This window comes from Heptranchias perlo, chromosome 19, assembly GCF_035084215.1.
Source record: "Heptranchias perlo isolate sHepPer1 chromosome 19, sHepPer1.hap1, whole genome shotgun sequence".
Classification (NCBI taxonomy): Eukaryota; Metazoa; Chordata; class Chondrichthyes; order Hexanchiformes; family Hexanchidae; genus Heptranchias; species Heptranchias perlo.
In genome coordinates, this window is record NC_090343.1 from 36,711,825 (window position 1) to 36,732,950 (window position 21,126).

The 21,126-nt window shown below is 40.4% G+C and overlaps 1 protein-coding gene across 2 annotated transcripts in view; it reads right to left on the minus strand.

Annotated features, from left to right (window-relative positions):
- Positions 1–670: 670 nt before the first annotated feature.
- LOC137335302 (uncharacterized) overlaps positions 671–21,126 on the minus strand; it is an 87,394-nt gene continuing 66,938 nt past the window's right edge. Inside the window, exons 17-18 of one of the 2 annotated variants that reach the window (XM_068000609.1) lie at positions 20,726–20,809; positions 13,730–20,627 (exon numbers count right to left, since the gene is read on the minus strand). In XM_068000609.1, the coding sequence (XP_067856710.1) occupies positions 20,499–20,627; positions 20,726–20,809 (213 nt within the window). In that variant the 3' untranslated portion in view covers positions 13,730–20,498. Of the gene's footprint in view, positions 1,922–13,729; positions 20,628–20,725; positions 20,810–21,126 lie in introns of those variants that run through there. The other variant, XM_068000610.1, reaches the window with a different exon arrangement.

A 21,126-nucleotide genomic window follows, 5' to 3' on the forward strand; every position in this document is an offset into this window, starting at 1 on the left:
ACCTATCAGTCTTGAAAGCTCCAATTGTCTCAGCATCCACAACCATTTGGCAAGATAAATCCAGATTTTTACTACCCTTTGTGTGAAAAAGTGCTTCCTGATTTCCCTCCTAAATGGCCTAGCTCTAATTTTAAGATTATGTCCTTTCGTTCTTGATTTCCCCCACCAGAGGAAATAGTTTCTCTGTATCTACCCTATCAAATCTATTTAATGTTTTAAACACCTCAATCACCTGTCTCCTACCTCTCAAGTCAAAAGGCTTCCTCCAAAATTCCATGCACTCTCATTTTTGTCAATAATCTTTTGTGTAGAACCTTACCGAATGCCTTCTCAAAGTCCAAATAGATAACAACCATAGAAACTCCCTTGTCTACCTGATTAGTGACCTCCCCAAACATTTCAACTGGATTAGTCAGACATGACTTACCTTTAACAAAGTTATGCTGGCTCTCTCTGATAAGCTCATATTTGTTCAAGTGCTCAGACACTCTATCCTTAATGATAGAATCAGTTAAGAGCCAATTGGGTGCTGCAAAGAGGGAAAATTAAGGCACTTCTTATTGGATGAACTAAGATGGGCCGAATGGTCTCCCTCATCCACATTTATCTTGTGATCTTAGAATCACCAATGATGACATACGGTAGACAAAGCAATTCTCAGTTATCCAGTGTTGGTTCTCTTTATTTCTGGTGATTTTGTGCTGCTGTATGCACAGAGGACAACCATTCACCCAAACATGCCAAACAAAGCCAGAAACCAAAAAATAATAATCTAGAAAACAAACAATGCAAAGGCTTGTCTGAGTCCCCTAGTACTTATCATATGCAATGCACTCAAAAGATTCTAGATACAGAGCAGGAAAGTAATTAAATAGATTTTGTCCTCCTTTGATCTTCTAAGACCTTCCTAGAAATTGAATTAAAACAATGACATTTTATCATGCCTTTTTAGAATTGTGCTCAACACTTTCAGCCAGCTGTATCCACTAAAATGCTGATAGGTTCAATTAGAATGACAGCTATCATTATTGTGATGAGAATTTGTGTTGGCCATATCAGTCTCTTGCAATTCACAAAATGGCAGCTGGAAACATTACCATGTCAAGAAATCTGAGTGTCAAAACATATATGGACATTCTCCAATGTCTTGAAGAAATGCCTTTTATATTGTGATGTAGTGTGTGTGCAAAAGGGCATTAGATTGATTTGGGGTGGCAGGTGTAATAGTAAAAGATTAAGTCTAGTTTTTAATTCCATGTATTTCACTTATTGAACATATGTATCTTTAATGTATGTACATACTTATATTAGACTTATGAAAGAGAAAATATATTTGAGTGATCAGAATTGTTCCTTATTTCACTAATACCTCTACCAGTTTCCTTCCCCAAAATCCATGATACTTAAAATTCTCCAGAGTTTTTCACTCATCCTGATTGTAATTCAGATGACCTGAATTTTATACATCCGTGTTAAGAAAATCCAATGTTTTATCTCCAACTGCAAGGTTTTTATATAAAAAATGCTTCCACCTTACTTTTCAACCCAATCAACCTGACTGGAGACATCTTATGCAATAAAAATGCTGAGCACAGCATCTAAAGAAATGATTACAAGTCAGGATGAGTTATTCAGTCAATATATAAAACCAAGTTTACTCTTGTAACTAGAGTGTTTCCAGTATGGGTCCCTCCGGGTAGCGGTCAAAGGTCTTCTTTATTTACACTACTGCAAACTGTAGATTTCTTCAAGCCAGGCATGGAAGAAAAGTGACCAGACTGGCAATCCCCTGTTGCTTGGAGAGTCTTCTATGTACTGCATCCATACAAATGTGCAATTAGGTAGGTTATTAACCAACATGAGGGGCTAATGATGTTCACTCTAGAATGGAGTCCACTGTGGATTGACTACAGCAAGAATTCTGTTGGATAAATGAGATTTTAGATGCCTGCCCGCTTGCTATTGAGATTAGACAGACCTCGAGTGACCTGAGGTGCATGCACTGAATTGTGAACACAAAATGGTTTGTCTATTTGACATTGTATTATTACAAGCCCAGCTTCTGCAATTCCCATATGGATAAACATGAACACTCTAAAGTTAGCACTGCAAATGCTTAGACTGGTGTTTTTAGGGTTAAATATATTAACATAATGGAACATTATTTATGCAACTGAGTGACACCATAATAATTTTAAAGGAAAGTTGTTTGGTATGAAATAACTGCCATCAATACCAATTTATAAAAATAATAGTCTGAAAACATCCTGTATGTTTGCAGAGAGTCTATTCAGGCAATAATTACATATAGTTGTAACAGTCATGGCTCAATTGGTAGCACTCTCACCTCTGAGTCAGAATGTTGCGGGTTCAAGTCCCACTCCAAAGACTTAAGCACAAAATCCAGATTGGTACTTCAAGGGAGTACTGCACTGTCAAAGGTGCTGTCTCTCAGATGAGATGTTAAACCAAGGCCCTGTTTGCTCTCACAGAGGAGTTATCCCTGGTGTCCTAGCCAACATTTATCCCTCAACCAACACCACTAAAACAGATTATCTGATCATTATTATGTTGCTGTTTGTGGGAGCTTACTGTGTGCAAATTGGCTGCCCTGTTTCCTACATTACAACAATGACTATACTTTGTTAATTGTAAAGTGCTTTGGGATGTCCTGAGGTTGTGAAAGGTGCTATATAAATGCAAGTCTTTCTTTATAGTTACCATCTAATTGTTCAAATGCTTTTTTGTAAGCTATATACACTGCTGGGAATAAATTAAAGGTTTATATGAAAATATGTGCTCAATAACTGTTTTAAGGAGGTTAACTAATTAAAAATTAGACTCTTGACACCTACACACTACCAAACAGTAATAGTGTTAACATAAAATTGTGCAAAATAGCAACTTCAACAAAGAGAGCCAAGAAATAAAGGTTTGAGAATTGGAAGGTCTGTGGCAGAAGTGTTAAGACCCATTGTTGTCTTCAGGACCGGAATTCTTTCAATAAACTCCACAGCCCACCCGTAGAAAGACCTAAGAGAGGAAGCCGAATGGTCGAACACAACTTCCTGATATACAAATGTGGTAGGATTTGAAAAATTGGTTTAAAGATGTGAGATTCCTGAAACTCAAAGGTGGGAGAGCAACTGAATCTTTTTCCATATAATAGTTGAAGAAAGTTGGTGGTTATGACATTGATGATAGTAGAATTAACCCTCGGCAAGCTGTTAGGTTTTTAGAAATGGTGGTGGTAATCTTGTCATGTTTATTTTATTTTAAGATAGGAATGCTAATTACTTCAGTTTCCCACTGAGTGAATTTAATCTATAGGAATTTGTTAGTCTTGTGAAAATCTGGCTAATCAGGATTCACCTACAGTTATACTAATTGTGTGCTTCTCAAATAGCTTAATAGCCATGTAACTAGTAACAGCTGTGGGGCATTAATTCAGCTCCAGAGTAGGAAACTGTATGAAGTTAAGCAACACAGAGTTGGTGAGGACATGGCAGCAGCTGTGGATCTGGAAGTGCCCGAACAATTAGTGGAATGGCTGAGCTCTTCTTCCAAGGCACCCTCTATGTGTGAAAGACAGAAGAGACTGTTTAGCTGTTTACACAGTGACATTTAGTGGGTGAGTGTAATAGCATTACAATACTTTAAGAAAGCATATGAAGCTGGAACTACTTATGATTAGTTTTGCCCAACCTTTACCAACCTCCTCTTGCCAATTCACCTCCAACCCTGTTCCATCCTATAAGCTGTTCTGTACATCTGCTTATTCAGTCTAATTCCTCCTCTTCCTGTGGACTCAGTGTTTTCAGAAATGGTGGTCCTCCTCCAGCTGTCCTTCTGTGGTGTGGGTTATATGCCATCTTTTCCTTTGGAGGGAGAGAAGGCAATGTTACAGGCCTGAGAATGTCATGGAGATATCCTCCATATGAGGTCATGCATGCCATGGTGGTGAGAGGTGAAAGGTTGCCTTCTGCATAAAATAGTCTTCCCAACAGCCAGATACTGAGAAAGAATGTGTTAGATAGGGAGAGGAGTGGAGCAGTGTGAGTGGTAGAGGATGTGTATTGGCACCAGAGCCTTGACTTACGTTGGCCATCCTTGTGAGCTAATTGAACCTCTTTCTGCACTGTCTAGCAGTTTTTGGGGTGGTGGAGGTTGCACCGACTGCTTCTGCCACATCCCCCCAGACAGCTAGCACTACTCTCCTTTGGGGCCCATCAGACAGCCCATCCTGGCCTTCACTTCTGGCAGCAGCACCTCCATGTTCCTTCATCCCTGGCACCATTCTAGTAAATCTCTTCTGCACCCTCTCTATGGCCTTGACATCTTTCCTAAAGTGTGGAGTGCAGAGTTGAACACACTATTCCAGCTGTGGCCTAACCAGTGTTCTATAAAGTTTAACATAACTGCCTTGCTTTTGTACTCAATGCCTCTATTAATAAAGCCCTGGGTCCCAAATGATTTTTAATAGCCTTCTCAACTTGTCCTGCCACCTTCAAAGATTTGTGTACGTATACTCCCAGATCTCCCTGTTCCTGCACTCCCTTTAAAATTTTACCATTTAGTTTATATTGCCTCTTCTCATTCTTCCTACCAAAATGTATCACTTCACATTTCTCTATTAAATTTCATCTGCCATGTGTCTGCCCATTTCACCAGTCTATCCAGGTCCTCCTGAAGTCTGTTACTATCCTCCATAATGTTTACTACATTTTCGAGTTTCGTGTCATATGCAAACTTTGTAATTATACCCTCTATATCCAAGTCCAGGTCATTAACATATAAATCAAAAAGAGCAATGGTCCTAATACCAACCCCTGGGGAACACCACTGTCCCTCCAGTCTTAAAAAGAACCGTTCACCACTACTCTCTGCTTTCTGTCCCTTAGCCAATTTTGTATCCACAGTGTCACTGTCCCTTTAATCCCGTGGGCTTTAATTTTTCTAATAACTGGAGGTACAGATCAGTCATGATTTAATAAAATGGCAGGACAGACTCAAAGGGCTGAATGGCTTACTCCTATTCCTATATTCCTAAAGTGGGTTATTATTCCAAATTAAAATTTTAAAAGAGGCTATCGTAGCACTGGAGTAGGTGCTGTGAAGTGGCCATACATCTTGCATATTCGTTTCTGAAGTGTTCTGGCAAACATGGCAAGCATTTATCATTTGGGTCCTCATTTCCTTACAGTATACACATAGAAGGTACCTTATCTTGTACCAGATAAATCATTAACATTATATACATTGTGCAATTTTCACCTACATCATATGTGTCTCCTTCTGTCAGTTAGCTAATAGAGTTGTAGTTAGTTTACAAAATGGAGACTGCTTAGAAATCCCAAAATTCTTATGTGTTTCCATCAGTCAATTATAATGAATCTTAATAGTTCAATAAATCACAAGTTTCATTTATAGCAGAATACACATGAAAGATTTATGACTAAACATTTGCCTAACACACAGGGAAGGAATTAAGCCCTACATCAATTTTAGCTTGCAGCACATGTAAAATTGTGGACAATTGTTTTATTTTAGTCCAATCTGTACCGTTCATTTAACCCTCCTGGTATCCTGAGCAAGTTTAATTGTCTATAGGGTCCACTAACAAGTTCTCTCAATGGCAGCAGAACTTCCTGGCTTGGATATAATTTTCATGTTATATATTGACTTAATAACTTCCACGATGCAACTATGAATCTATCTTTTTCAGTGGCTGGAAACCCATCTTTAGTTTGGATTTTTAGCCAACAGAAACTCTGTTCATCAACAACAGTTGTTCCCTCTAAAATAGGCAGTGGAAGCAGGGAGGCAGAGGATATGTGAGTGAAATATTTTAAACAATGTAAAATGTAGGGAGAAAAGAGTTGGGATGGGTAGAATGGAGGTTAGAATTGTAGAAAAGAGTAAATTAAAGTTAACATTTGAAGATGATCAAGAGAATAGAAGGAAAAATGAATGAAAAGGTAAAATGTGTTTTATTTTTGTGTGATTATATTTTCGGTGTTTAGTAGTTTAGGTTACTATTCAAACAAAGTTATTCTTGATATGTATATATTGCTTTAACTGTGAAACCAATATTTATATCTTTCAGTGCGTGAGCTGAAAACAAACAAAACTGGTTGACCCAGGGAGACAGCAGTTTCCCTGAATCTGCTGGCAGTCTAAGGTTTATTAAATCTTTTAGTTATGGCACAGTAATCCAACATTTCCATGTATAATAATTTAAAAATGTGAACTTATGATATTTACGCAAGAAGCATAACAATTGGCACAATGATTATTGTATGTAGCAACTAAGTTTTGCTTGCCACATAAAATTAGTATTTTGATAATATATACTAATCCCCCTTTTACCTCAAGCTCCAGGAATTAAAGGTTAAACTCTTGGACACTGCTGCGGCCAACCCAGGAGATAAATCATAGAGGCATTAAAAAAAAGTGAGCTTCTTTCATTTTCTTTGAAAGCTTTTGTTTATTAATTATAAAAATATTGGAGATGGGAAAAGGCTGTTTGACTGGGCGGGGCGGTTGACAGCGGGAGGTCACGCGATGGAACCTTCAGGAAAGCGTCCAACCAGAGTTGGCTGCCTTCGTGGTAACCGGGTAGGAATTTTACCATGAAGATGATGATTCTGGACAAAATGTTTAAAAATTGCATCTTAGATGATGCAGATATACTGTGCCCTTGAACTAAAATTCAAAACATGTTTAGCTAAAAGACATGTTACGTTGTTTCAGATCACCTGGTTGCTATCAGTTACTTGAAAGTCGTAAGCATTGTCAAAGCACAATCTGCTGCAACCCAGAGTAAAAACACAGGCACTCATTTGAAAACATTGGATAAAGTTGTGTCATCGATTGATTTGGAAGCAGTTATCAGCAGGAAAGTTGCATCAAACATTTTAACATCAGAGCTTGAGGGAAAAGGGGGATTAGTATATATTATCAAAATACTAATTTTATGTGGCAAGCAAAATATCGTTGAAGTAACTGCAAATTACTAAACTGGTAAGTAAATGCATTAGGCAAATTACTGAAATAAGAAGGTCCAGGTGGAGAGATGCTCAATGTATTGGGACAAAGTCATAAGAGAAAGGAAGAATTGGCCCTGCAGAAGGAATGTGCAAGAGGGCAATATGTAAAAAATTGAAAAACATACAATAGGAAATAACACAAATTTACTCTGGAGATAATATACTTGCTTCTCAAGTATGTTTCTAATTGATATGAAGAGTGGGGAATTAAGATAAAAGAGCTGACATGGCTAACAAATGGTGGAGCAGGCTCGATGCACTAAATGACCTATTACTTTTGCTACAATACCCATATCTCAAAAACAGGAGAATTGTGCAGCATGTAGGACAATCCATGCCAAACTGATGAAAGGTTTCTTTTAAAAAAAAATGCAAATCCAAACTGAATTTATAATCTTAATTTAAATGGACCCATTGACTTTTGTTTTCAGCTATAAACCTTTTGGGTTAAAGAAGCGGCCTTCATTGTACAATGAAGCCTTTAGCATTTGAGTCACTTCTGTGACTGTCAGGGAAATAATTTATTACTGCAGCCAAGTATTGTACATGATAAAAGATAAAAGCACACATTTTTTCTCTCTAGCAGCCAAAAACTCACTTTTAATGGAATTGTTTTATATGATATACAAAATTATGAAATGACTAGCACCTTTCTATGACAAAAATTTATGTACTTCAAGAGGCTGTTTGCCCTCTAAAGTCTTTCTTAGGAATGGCTCCAAAAATATTTTAAAGCTATGAACTGAACTGTAGATGACACACTGTGAAATTCAACAGACAATTTGTTTTTGGTTTAAGTGAAGCAATATCATTATGCGACAAACAGGTATGCAAAAAAGCAACATTCTTAAAAATATTGACATTTGAGATTGTCCTTGAAATAATGTTAAAACCATATTTACAAATCCAATAAGCCTGAACAGAATATTTCACTGCTGTTGGGTATCAAGATATCAGAAGTACCACTTACATGAACATAGGAATATAGGTACAGGAGTAGGCCATTCAGCCCCCGTGCCTGCTCTGCCATTTGATAAGATCATGGCTGATCTGTGATCTAACTCCATATACCTGCCTTTGGCCCATATCCCTTAATACCTTTGGTTGCCAAAAAGCTATCTATCTCACATTTAAATTTAGCAATTGAGCTAGTATCAATTGCCGTTTGCAGAAGAGAGTTCCAAACTTCTACCACCCTTTGTGTGTGTAGAAATGTTTTCTAATCTCGCTCCTGAAAGGTCTGGCTCTAATTTTTAGACTGTGCCCCCTACTCCTAGAATCCCCAACCAGCAGAAATAGTTTCTCTCTATCCACCCTATCTGTTCCCCTTAATATCTTATAAACTTCGATCAGATCACCCCCTAACCTTCGAAACTCTAGAGAATACAACCCCAATTTGTGTAATCTCTCCTCTTAACTTAACCTTTGAAGTCTGGGTATCATTCTAGTAAACCTACGTTGCACTCCCTCCAAGGCCAATATGTCCTTCCGAAGGTGCAGTGTCCAGAACTGCTCACAGTACTCCAGGTGCGGTCTAACCAGGGTTTTGTAAAGCTGCAGCATAACTTCTGCCCCCTTGTACTCCAATCCTCAAGATATAAAAGCCAGCATTCCATTAGCCTTCTTGATTATTTTCTGCACCTGTTCATTAATTATACTTAGATACAGACTCAAATCAATTTTTCTTTGTTTCCAAAACTGTTCTGTTCAATTTTCCTTTGCTTCCAAAGTTTGTTATATATGCTTTTATTATATTCTGGTTCTGGGGAATGAAATGGGGCAAGTGGAGCATGTTTCAGTGGGGAGAGCATTTATGGAACAGAGAACATAATATCATCAGGTTTAGAATAGTTATGGAAAAGGACAAGGAACAATCAAGCACAAAAGTACTTAACTGGAGGAGGGCTAATTTCAGTGAGTTAAAAAGGGATCTTGCCTAGGTGGATTGGAATCAAAAATTGGTAGTCAAAACAGAAATTGAACATTGGGAGGCCTTCAAGGACGAGATCGTTCAGGTACAGAGTAGACACATTCCCACAAGGGGGAAAGGAAGGGCATCCAAAGCTAGAGTTCCTTGGAAGACGAAAGATATGGAGATTAAAATGAAACAGAAAAAGAAGGCTTATGACAAATGTAAGGTTCACAATACAATAGCGAACCAAGCTGAATAGAGAAAGTACAGAGGAGATCTATCAAAACAAATAAGAAGGGTAAAGAGAGAGTATGAGAATAGATTAGCAGCTACCATAAAAGGGAACCCAAAAGTCTTTTGCAAACATATAAATAGCAAAAGGAAGAGTGGAGCTGATTAGGGACAAATCACATCTTGTGGAGGCTCAGGTACTGAATGAATATGTCGCATCAGTCTTCACTAAAGAGGATGCTGCCAATGTGGCAGTAATGGATGAGGTAGTAGCAATATTCGATGGGATAAAAGTAGATAAAGTGGAGGTACTAAAAAGGTTGGCAGTACTCAAAGTAGAAAAGTCACCTGGTCCAAATGGGATACATCCTAGATTAATGAGGGAAGTAAGGGTGGAAATTGCAGAGGCTCTGGCCACAATCTTTGAATCCTCCTTAGATATGGGGGTGGTGCTAAAGCACTGGAGGATTAAAATAAATGGTACAATTTTAAAAGAAGTGCAGGAAGAGAGAGACCTGAAGGTGTATGTACACAAATCTTTGAAGGTGGCAGGACAAGTTGAGAAGGCTATTAAAAAAGCATATAGGATCCTTGGTTTTATTAACAGAGGCATAGGGCTCGATGTTACCAGGGCTGCGGGTTTGTGGCGGGGGGGCTATTGGGCGCGTGGGTAACTCGCCCGGCGAAATCAGTCTGCCCCCCGCACGATCGCAGCCTAATTGGATCCACTTACCTGGTCTTCTGGGTTCCCCACTGCTGATCTGCGCATCGGGCGGACTGCGCATGCGAAGTAAGCTCTGTCAGCTGGAGGAGCTCTATTTAAAGGGGCAGTCCTCCACTGACTGATGCTGCAAGAAATAGGAAAAATTACAGCATGGAGCAGCCCAGGGGGAAGGCTGCTCCCAGTTTAATGATGCCTCACTCCAGGTATCATTAGATGGGGTGAGGTGGAGGGGGAGGACAGAGATCTTCCCCCCCCGGTGGGCGGGAGGAAGCGGCCTGCCTCTGCCACCAGGAAGGCCTGGCTCGAGGTGGCATAGGAGGTCACCTGCACTACCAACATATCGCGCACCTGCATACAGTGCAGGAGGCGCTGCAATGACCTAAGTAGGTCAGCCAAAGTGAGTACACTTACTCATTCTCCTACACTCCGTCTGCCACATCACCGCCCCCACCCCACATCTCCTTCTGCACTGCCAACACTACTCTGTCACATCACCCCTCACACCCACTCAAAGCTCATCCTCATCTTACCTGCACTTACTCACCTTGCCAGTACCACTCAACCCAATCCTCATATAATCTCATGGCTCTATCTCATACTCACCCTCTCATGCATCTCTTTCACGGTCAGCCTCACTCAACCTGCCACTACCTGTGCTGCAGCCACAGGGCATGCATCACACATGTGCAGTAGGAAGCGTAAGGCAAACGTGTTGTGAGCATGAAGGGGATGCACAAGGGTGTTTGAGGGTTTGTCATGGTTTTTACTTATATTTAATTTCTGACCAACTCACATCACATATTATATTGGCACCACTACTGCCAAGTCTTTGCGAATCTTGTCTGGTTTGTGCAATAATGCCCGTTCCTGAGGATCACAATGAAGACCCACACCTGATGCCACCCATTGTGTCACTGCAGAGTGGGTGTTGGTGTATTTGCAGGGCTCTTTTGTGCAGACGACTGAGACACGTCGGCGATGTCCCTGGTGGCACCCTGGAAGGATGCGGAGGAGAAGTTGTTGAGGGCAGTGGTGATGTTGACAGCAACAGGTAAGAAGATGGTGCTCGGGTCAGCCTGGAGCAGCTCGGCATGAAGGAGACTGCAGATGTCCACGACTACATGTTGAGTGACTCGAGCCTCCATGTGCACTGCTGCTCAGAGAGGTCCAGGAAGCCGAGCCTCGGTCTGTGGACCCTGTGGCGAGGGTAGTGCCCTCTGCGACGCATCTCTCTCTGTGGTAGCCCTCCCTCCTGCTGTGCAGGTGGATGTGTCGCAGCACTGTGTTGTGGAGCTCCACATGTCAGAGTTGGACGGCTTGGCCGGCGAGGCTGGTGAGGCTGGTGATGCTGTTCGCCCTCCGAGGAGGTCATGACTGCAGCAACGGCGGCCCCCATCCGCAAGATGTACATCTGAGGGGGTCCGCAAGGTAGGTACATGTCTCTGGACCCTGGGGTAATTGTGCAAGTTGGTGAATTTGATTGTCAGGAGGAGGGTGGTGGAGGCCAAAAGTGACAGAGTGGCCTCCTGCAATGAGTGAGGGTCTCCTCCCCCCACCTGTCAAATGGACCTTTGCAGCTGCCACAGGCTGATAGCTGCAACATGTCCATTTCAACTGGGAGTGTTTCCCCCAGTACGGGAAACAGTCCCAGCAGTTTCTAAAATCCCACCCCTCCTGACATATTCCCTTAATCGGGTCTGTTAATGACCTGAAATAACTAGGTAAATAGTCTCAAGTGGCACCCCGCCGGCTTTAATTGCCTGCGGGAGTCCCACATGCGGGGGCTGCACGCGCACGTCGACGCGTCTGTGGGGAACCCGGAAGTGGACGGGTTGGAGCCGGGCTCCCGACCCACTCCAGGATTCCCCGATTTTCGGAGCCCCCCCCGCCAGGAACGCACACGATAGTGGGTGCTAAAATGGAGGCCATAGAGTACAAAAGCAAGGAAGTTATGCTAAAACTTTATAAAACACTGGTTAGGCCTCAGCTGGAGTACTATGTTCAATTCTGGGCACCACACTTTAGGAAGGATGTCAAGGTCCTAGAGAGGGTGCAGATTTACTGGAATGGTGCCAGGGATGAGGGACTTCAGTTATGTGGAGAGACTGGAGACGCTGGGGTTGTTCTCCTTTAGAGCAGAGAAGGTTAAGAGAAGATTTGATGAAGGTGTTCAAAATCATGAACGGTTTTGATAGAGTAAATAAGGAGAAACTGTTTCCAGTGGCAGAAGAGTCAGTAACCATTGGACACAGATTTAAGATCGGCAAAAGAGCCAGAGGTGACATGAGGAAACATTTTTTTACGCAGCAATCTGGATCGCACTGCCTGAACGGGTGGTGGAAGCAGATTCAATAGTAATTTTCAAAAGGGAATTGGATAAATACTTGAAAGGAAAAAATTTACAGGGCTATGGGGAAAGAGCTAATTGGATAGCTCTTTCAAAGAGCTGGCACAGGCACAATGGGCTGAATGGCCTTCTCCTGTGCTGTACCATACAATGATACTTGCATTATAATAGAAAAGTTGTTTTGAAAGTTAATGAATGGAACAATTTTGAGAACAAAGGAAAGCAGATTTGAGTCAGTATGTAAAGTATAATTCATTTAGAAAGAAATGCTTGCTTTTTCCTTTGTTTTTCAAATTCCCTATGCTTGTCGTAGATTGTGATTGAGTGCAGCTGAAGTGACTTCAGAAAAACAATTGCATCAGACAAAATAGTGCTACACAGCAAGGTTTCAAACAGCTTCCTTTAAACATTTTTAAATAAGATGTTAAGAATACCTGTTGTTGAGGCTTGAACATTTCAAAGGCTGTGGAAATAGATGCAGTGGACTGAAAATTTAAGCTATCACTTGTCACTCCACAAATTGGCACCCAGAGGATATGAGTCAATAGCACATTATCCATAGTTTGGTCAGTGTCAGAATAAGTTCTCTGGTGTCCAGGTTGAAAATGCAAACAAATAGATGTAATCATAGTGACCAACTTCGAATTCAAAAGGCGGGTAAGAGTGACTTAATTACAAACTGCCTGTTACGTGAGCAAACAAAATTAAGAAAAAATAAAATAACCTAATGAAGGGAAAGATTTAAGACAAATCCATTATATAACAGACAATTATATCTTTGAGATTTATTAGTACCTGATTCTATATTCAATCTAATTTTTAATCTTTTTTCTTCGTTCTGATATTTATTGTGTTTCATTTTTTAACTTCAGTTTTTTTTCTTTCTTCCCTCTCTATTCTATTCGATTCGCATCCAGTATTAGAGTTGTCCAAACAAAGGCCCATAGGCTACATCCAGCCCACACATCCGTGGCAATTCAGTTCTATTTACATTTATACTCCTTATGCCCTGGTTTTTTCTATTTACAATTTGCGGGCACAAAGGTTTTCAAAAGGCTGTTCTTTGAGCTGTTGCCTCATTGGTGGATAAATCCTCAATCAGAATGTCATGATCGGTTAGTCTGCAGCATGAGAGATATGAAAATTAATTGCGCCATTATATGCAGCCCAGGAGGCTCTGTCATAAGTGGCTCACAAAGACGAAAGGCTTGGTCTCTGCTGCCTTAAAGTGTGTTCTTCAATTATTTATATTTCTCTCTCATTTCATTTTTAAAAAATCTATGTTTGAACTAAACAATTTGAGGTGGGGGGGAAAGTAATTTTTTCAAAAATGTGGCACCTAAGCTGAGCATTGGATTGTGCTGGCTTTTGTTTAAGGTTTTACATTCTGATTTAAACTTTCCAATAATTTTTAATAAGCATTGACTTGAGTGAATAAGACATGAGCAATCAAGTAACATGAGTCTCTGGTGAGTTTATTATAACTGGGCAATTCATATCACAGCTTACTCCACATCTCCCCATCCCGTTTAATAATTTTATTTTTCCATATGAACGTAGAGCAAGAAAAGCCATTCCATTCATTATAGAAGAGCAAATTTAGGACAGGCGCCAAGAAATAGTTCTTTACACAGATAGGATGTTCGTACATGTAGCAACCAGAGAAATTCTTGCCCGCAAGATGACTCACGTCTGAGTCCTGCCAGTTGCTTCCTCAGAAGGTGAGAGCTGATGAATTAGTGCTATGTGAACATTTTCAGCGTCTGTGTTAATTTGATCTTGAAATACTGAGAACAGTTGATGGGGGGGGGAGGTGGAAAGAAGTAAAATTCTCTGTCATCATCCACACTCTGAGCAACTAACAACTATCTGTGAGCACCTGGTGTAAAAGTAAAGCTGCTAACAAAATGATACACAAACAAAATATGAAAATGTAGAATTTGGATGCTTAAGAGCAAAGAAGCAGTATCCAGTGCACCTTGTAAATGGAATCTAAATGAATATTTTTTAATTTTATAAATGATGGACATGAAAGCTTATCATTCAAAATTGATTTTTTTTTTAGCGCTGTCATGGAGTTACTGCACTGAGGTTTACTGTCGCTGATGGCAATATAGCACAGCGCAAGTCAAAATTGCACCTCTAGGCAGCTGTTACAATATGTAATCAAAGTAGCACCACCAGATGATGACAGTAAGAGCCAGAGGACTAGGTAAACTCTTACTGTGAACTACAGTATGACAGAATGACTTAATGACAACCTGATACAGCATTGCAATTTATTATATGCACTGAATAATTTATTAACTGATAATTGGATGTTGAAAATACAATTGCAACATGATATATTACTTGATGCTAAATGCCTTCAAGTTAAGCTTTATTAATTGTCCTGACCTTTGTACAATTCATATGTTTTTTAGGCAGATGTGCACACATGAGCTACATGTACTCTGCTTTTACATTTCTGCATGTCTGATCATGTCTGATCAATCTTTATCATGGCAAATAAACAAAAAACAGTTCACAACAGCTGACCTGTTGTAAAGAATGTTGGGGAGGGACGTGGGTGTTTCTTGCACCCACCCCAGTGAAAGAGGTGGATCTGGGACATAGGAACAGGAGTAGGCCATTCAGCCCCTCAAGCCTGCTCCACCATTCAATTAGATCATGGCTGATCTGCACCTCAACTCCATTTTCCTGCATTTGATCCATATTCCTTGATACCCTTACCTAAGAAACATCTATCTCAGTCTTGAAAGCTCCAATTGACCCAGCATCCACAGCCTTTTGGGGGAGAGAGTTCCAGGTTACTACTACCCTGTGTGTGAAATAGTGCTTCCTGATTTCACTCCTGAATGGCCTAGCCCTAATTTTAAGATTATGTCTCCTTGCTCTTAATTCACCCACCAGAAGAAATAATTTAAACACCTCGATCAGATCATCCTTCAACCTTCTGTACTCAAGGGAATACAAACCAAGTTTACGCATCCAGTCCTCATAATTTAACCTTCTGAGCCCTGATATCATTCTGGTGACTCTGAGCTGCACCCCCTACAAGGCCAGTATATCCATCCTGAGATGCAGTGCCCAAAACTGAAGGCAATCGAGAGGGGGCCAGTTAATGGTATACAAGATAGAAACTGGGTGCAGCAAAGGTAAATATGGAACACTGCTACAAGGTAAATTGGAATGGTAGGTTAAGGGGGCACAAATTCGAACTGGTGAAAGACAAATTTAGCATTAATGTCAGGAAGTCCTTCCACATGCAAAGAGTGATCAACCTATGGAATGGACTTTGAGGTAGGGAACTGAAGACATAAACCTTGGAATACTTTGAAAAACAATTGGGTGCTGTGATAAGTGGATTGTAGGGTTTTTTCTATATGGATAATACGGGAAGAATAGTCTTTGTAGTAATCTTGTCAACCTGTCAAAAATGAAAACACTAAAGGGATAATTTTGCAATGCTCCACTCCCAGCGAGTGTGGCGAGGATGGAGCTGAAACATTATGCCTCAACCTGCACTCGCCAGGAGTATAGCTTTGTAGAATTACTCCATAACACTAACCGAATAAAAATAATTATTTCAACTGAAAAAAAAAGAACTGAAGAAGCAGGTTTACTTGACAAAACCCAAAATCAGTTTCAAGTACGAAGACATCTCAAGTTATAAGATGGGTTGACAGGGTCGTGGTACCAGTTACTGTGGTCACCTGGAGTTTATTTGATCACCTATGGGGGTTGGAAACAGGTTTTTTTTCCCTAAATTGCCCCAAAGCCTTTTTTTTTTGATAGATAGATTTAATGATGTGAACCATGTGGGATGGGATGGGTTGATGGATCAACTGCTCTTTTCCTGTCCTTTTTGGCATGTTCATTTGTAACTCTTTCCGGTCACTTTCCCCCTCCTGCCTGCTACACCGCCAATAGCAGCAGTCTCTCAGAGGCTCAGCTTCCCCTCAGTATTCATGATTTCCAATCTCTTCCTTCACAATGGCAGCAACATTTCCTTCTATCATTCCATCTCTCTTCCTCGCAGAAACTCTCTTGGTTGTCTGATCAAAGAGCTAAACTGTGGGCTGAGAATGCCCAATAACTGCTCCATTACTGAGTTAGCAGGGACTATTCCACTAGCTGACATTGAAACAAAGAACATTTACGGCACAGAAGGAGGCCATTCAGCCCATCCTGTCTGTGCCAGTCAAAATATAGCTACCCAGCCGAATCCCACTTTCCAGCACTTGGTCCATAGCCTTGTAGGTTATGGCACTTCAAATGCATATCCAAGTGCTTTTTAAATGTGATGAGGGTTTCTGCCTCTACCACCCATCCAGACCTCTACCACTATGGGTGAAAAAAAATCCTCCTCAGCTCCACTCTAATCCTTCTACCAATTATTTTAAATCAATGCCCCTTGGTTATTGACCTCTCTGCTAAGGGCCCTTTCTGTCCACTCTATCCTCATAATTTTATACACCTCAATTAAATCACCCCTCAGCCTCCTCTGTTCCAAAGAAAACAACCCCAGCCTATCCAATCTATCTTCTTAGCTAAAATTCTCCAGTCCTGGCAACATCCTCATAAATCTCCTCTGTACCCTCTCTAGTGCAATCACATCTTTCCTGTAACGTGGTGACCAGAACTGTACGCTGTGGCCTAACTAGTTTCATACAGTTCTAGCATAACCTCCTGGCTCTTATATTCTATGCCTCGGCTAATAAAGCAAAGCATCCCGTATGCCTTTATAAATACCTTATCTACCTGTACTGCTACCTTCAGGGATCTGTGGACATGCACTCCAAGGTCCCTCTGTTCCTCTACACCTCATAGCATCCTCCCATTTATTGTGTATTCTCTTGCCTGTTTGACCTCCCCAAATGCATTACCTCACACTTCTCCAGATTGAATTCCATTTGCCACTTTTCTGCCCACCTGACCAGTCCATTGATATCTTCCTGCAGTCTACAGCTTTCCTTCTCACTATCAACCATATGGCCAATTTTTGTATCATCTGCAAACTTCTAAATCATGCCCCCCACAATTAAGTCTAAATTATTAATATATACCACAAAAAGCAAGGGACCTAGTACTGAGCCTTGCGGAACCCCACTGGAAATAGCCTTCCAGTCACAAAAACAACTGTCGATCATTATCCTTTGTTTCCTGCCACTGAGCCCATTTTGGATCCAAGTTGCCACTTTCCCTTGGATCCCATGGGCTTTTTTTGACCAGTCTGTCACGTGGGACCTTGTCAAAATCCATGTAGACTACATCAAATACACTACCCTCATCAACCCTCCTTGTTACCTCCTCAATAAATTCAATCAAGTTAGTCAGACACAACCTTCCCTTCACAAATCCACGTTGACTGCCCTTGATTAATCCGTGCCTTTCTAAATGATGGTTTATACTGTCCCTCAGAATTGATTCCAATAATTTGCCCACCACCGAGGTTAGAGTGACTGGCCTATAATTACTCGGTCTATCCTTTTCTTTTTTAAGCAACGGTACAACACTAGCAATCCTCCAATCCTTCGGCACCACGCCTGTAGCCGAGGAAGATCGGAAAATGATGGTCAGGGCCTCCGCTATTTCCTCCCTTGCTTCCCTTAACAGCCTGGGATACATTTCATTCCGGCCTGGTGATTTATCTACTTTCAAAGATGCTAAGCCCCTTAATACTTCCTCTCTCACTATGTTTATCCTATCTAATATTTCACACTCCTCCTCAACTACAATCTCTACATTGCCCCCCTCTTTTGTGAAGACAGACGCAAACTATTCATTAAGAACCATACCCACATCTTCCGCCTCCACACATTGGTTACCTTTTTGGTCTCTAATAGGCCCTACTCTTTCCTTAGTTATCCTCTTGCTCTTTATGCATTTATAAAACATTTTTGGGTTTTCCTTAATTTTACTTGCCATTATTTTTTCACGCCCTCTCTTTGCTTTCCTAATTTCCTTTTTAATTTCACCCCTCACTTTCTATACTCCACTAGGCTTTCTACAGTATTGAGTTCTCGGAGTCTGACATAAGCTTTCCCTTTTATGCCTTATCTTACCCTGTATGCTCCTTGTCATCCAGGGGGATCTAGATTTGGCAGTCCCGCCCTTATTCTTTGTGGGAACATGTTTACTCTGAACCCCTTGAATGCCTCCCACTGTTCTGACACTGATTTACCTTCAAGTATCTGTTTCCAGTCCATTTTTGCTAAATCACTTCTCAGCTTAGTAAAATTGGCCTTTTTCCAATTTACTCCTGTTCTATCTTTGTCCTTTTCCATAACTATGCTAAAACTAACTGAATTATGATCACTACCACCAAAATGCTCTCCCACTGATACTCCTTCCACCTGTCCAGCTTCATTCCCTAAAACTAAATCCAAAACTGCCCCCCCCCCCTCTTTTTGGGCTTGCTACTGGCTAAAAAAGTTCTCCTGAATGCAATTTAAGAATTCTGCGCCCTCCACACCTTTTACACTGATTGTATCCCAGTTAATATTAGGGTAGTTGAAATCCCCTACTTTACTGTCCTATTGTTTTTGCACTTCTCATAGCACCAATGGATTGATTAAACATGCCACTGAACACGTGTTTTTTAAATACAGTTCGAAGAAGGCACAATATTACAGACTCAGCACTTGGGTAATTGCAGTCAGCCCTGGAAACTACTACCATATGGACAAACTAATAGATAGATATAAACAAAGACACAAAATGACAAGGGATTTGGAACTTGGATATGTCAGTCACATACAATTCAAAAAGACCAATCAAATATCAAATAATAATGTTTATATATCTGTGTGAACAAAACAGAAACCCAAGCCATTTATATGAACACAAAACAGGAATGGCGAAAGGAGTTTTTCCACAGCTGAAAACTACAGCACAAATCATATTAGGTTAAGAGGTGCGTAGGAGGATGTCATATCGACTTGGGTTACTCAGTGGCACCCTCAATGTTCCTAAAAATCAATCCCTTGGAGCTAAATTTATTTTGTCTGGAGCAGTGCACTCAAGCTTTTGAACAAAGTTTAATATCTGAATCTCAAACTCTCATTGCTAATAAAAAGAGGAAGAAATAAATATATGATTTTGAATATGTTTGTATTAGTTTACCATGATCTATCAACAGTTTCTAGTGCATATTTTACAGAATGGTATAAATTCTATTTTTCATTATTTGTACTTGAATTTTCTGTAGATTATAGCACCAAGGATGACAACTTGGGCCTGGAACAGTTTTGCACTTTTTGTATCTAGTGTCAACATCAAGCAATCCCCCTCCACCCCCAGATCCCAAACAACCTCAGAACACTTCCTGCTTACACTAAAGTAACATTCCCATTTCCTTATAACCTCTCTGACTGTGACTGTCCATTGGAGCAAATCACTGGTGATTTCCATGTAGTCTTGGACTCAAATCCACTGTTTTGAGACTGTCCAAACTAATCCAACTCAGCATATTAAGCAGTCATCAAGAGATTAAAAAAACATTCATCCTATCAGTCTGAACTGAATTTAAACCCAAGGCAGAAACATAATACGAATGTCACGCAGCCTCGTGAGTTTCTTAAGAATAGAATTTGAAGGTTTTATCAAAAAGATGGCTCTTTTGTTGTTCACATCACATAAGAATATCAAAACTGAGAGCAACATATTGGTCCTAGTTCACTCAGCTGTTCCACATATAATGGGCTGTATGTTGATCTGCAAGTAACAATGTCTTTACAAAAACCCAATACAATCAGAACTCAGCTATCTTACACTAGAGTGAGGCTTCATTCTGGTGTTCCAACATGCTGTGCCACAGGGTAATGGGATGCTGGTCTATATCCCTGATTCTCTACACAATGTCCTTTCCAAATTTGAATATCCATCCCATCAATGGGTGAGTCATCCTAGACTGTTTCCTCTTAAGAGCTGGTGTGAATGGCACTGAGGGAGACTTGAAAACAGATCATCTATTTGTTCTCAGATGGTGTGTGGCATAGTTAAATGGGGAATTAAATATTTTAAAGTTGTGATGAATAAATTGGTGTTTCTATTTCAGAGTATGCTAATTCTTGATGCTTGAGTACTGATTTGCACTCCAGCACTGGAAGGTGCTCTGAAACACAACACAGAGGCATCAGGAAAAGAATCTTGAAAAATCTGAAGTACATTGGTTTCTCAACTGCAAAATTCAAAAACCCCAGAATGCTTCTCATGTAACAAGGTTTAGCGTTATTTCTGAGCTGTTTCCAGTCTGCAGTTTCTTTGTTCTGAGAGAACCTTCCTAAAGTCTTTAATGAAGGAGGAGACCCATCCGAACATCTCCTGCGAGTCTCGATGCTGTGGCTCCCCAAACTTAATCTGTCAGAAACATTGACAGAAACAGATTTGAGGTCATAATCATAAAAAGGTAACAGTACAATGTGCAAATGAATGAGAAATGTCACTAGAAATATTACCAAGATATCATTGTAGAGTTTCTTCATTTCGTCACATTGTTTGGTCAAGATAGACATATCGGCTTCATATTTTTGAATTACAGACTGGAAACAAAATAAAAATGGATCTTTTTAGAGGTGAGATTTCAGGAAACTAGAGAAAGGCTGTATATTATGACTAAATTAATTTCTGATCTTCAGACAGAGTTGATATGAAATTCCCCTTGCTGATTTGATATTATTGCCTTATGGATGCAAGGATTCCTCAGTTTCTCAAACTATAGCAAAAATTGACCTACTCTGATGTGTTAAGTATAGAGACTTACCGACAATGGCCAACATTTTGTCAGAACTCCAACTCCTGTGCTACCCCCTCCCCCCCATCTCTAACACTCATGTGCACATCCCAATTTTCCTTCTTT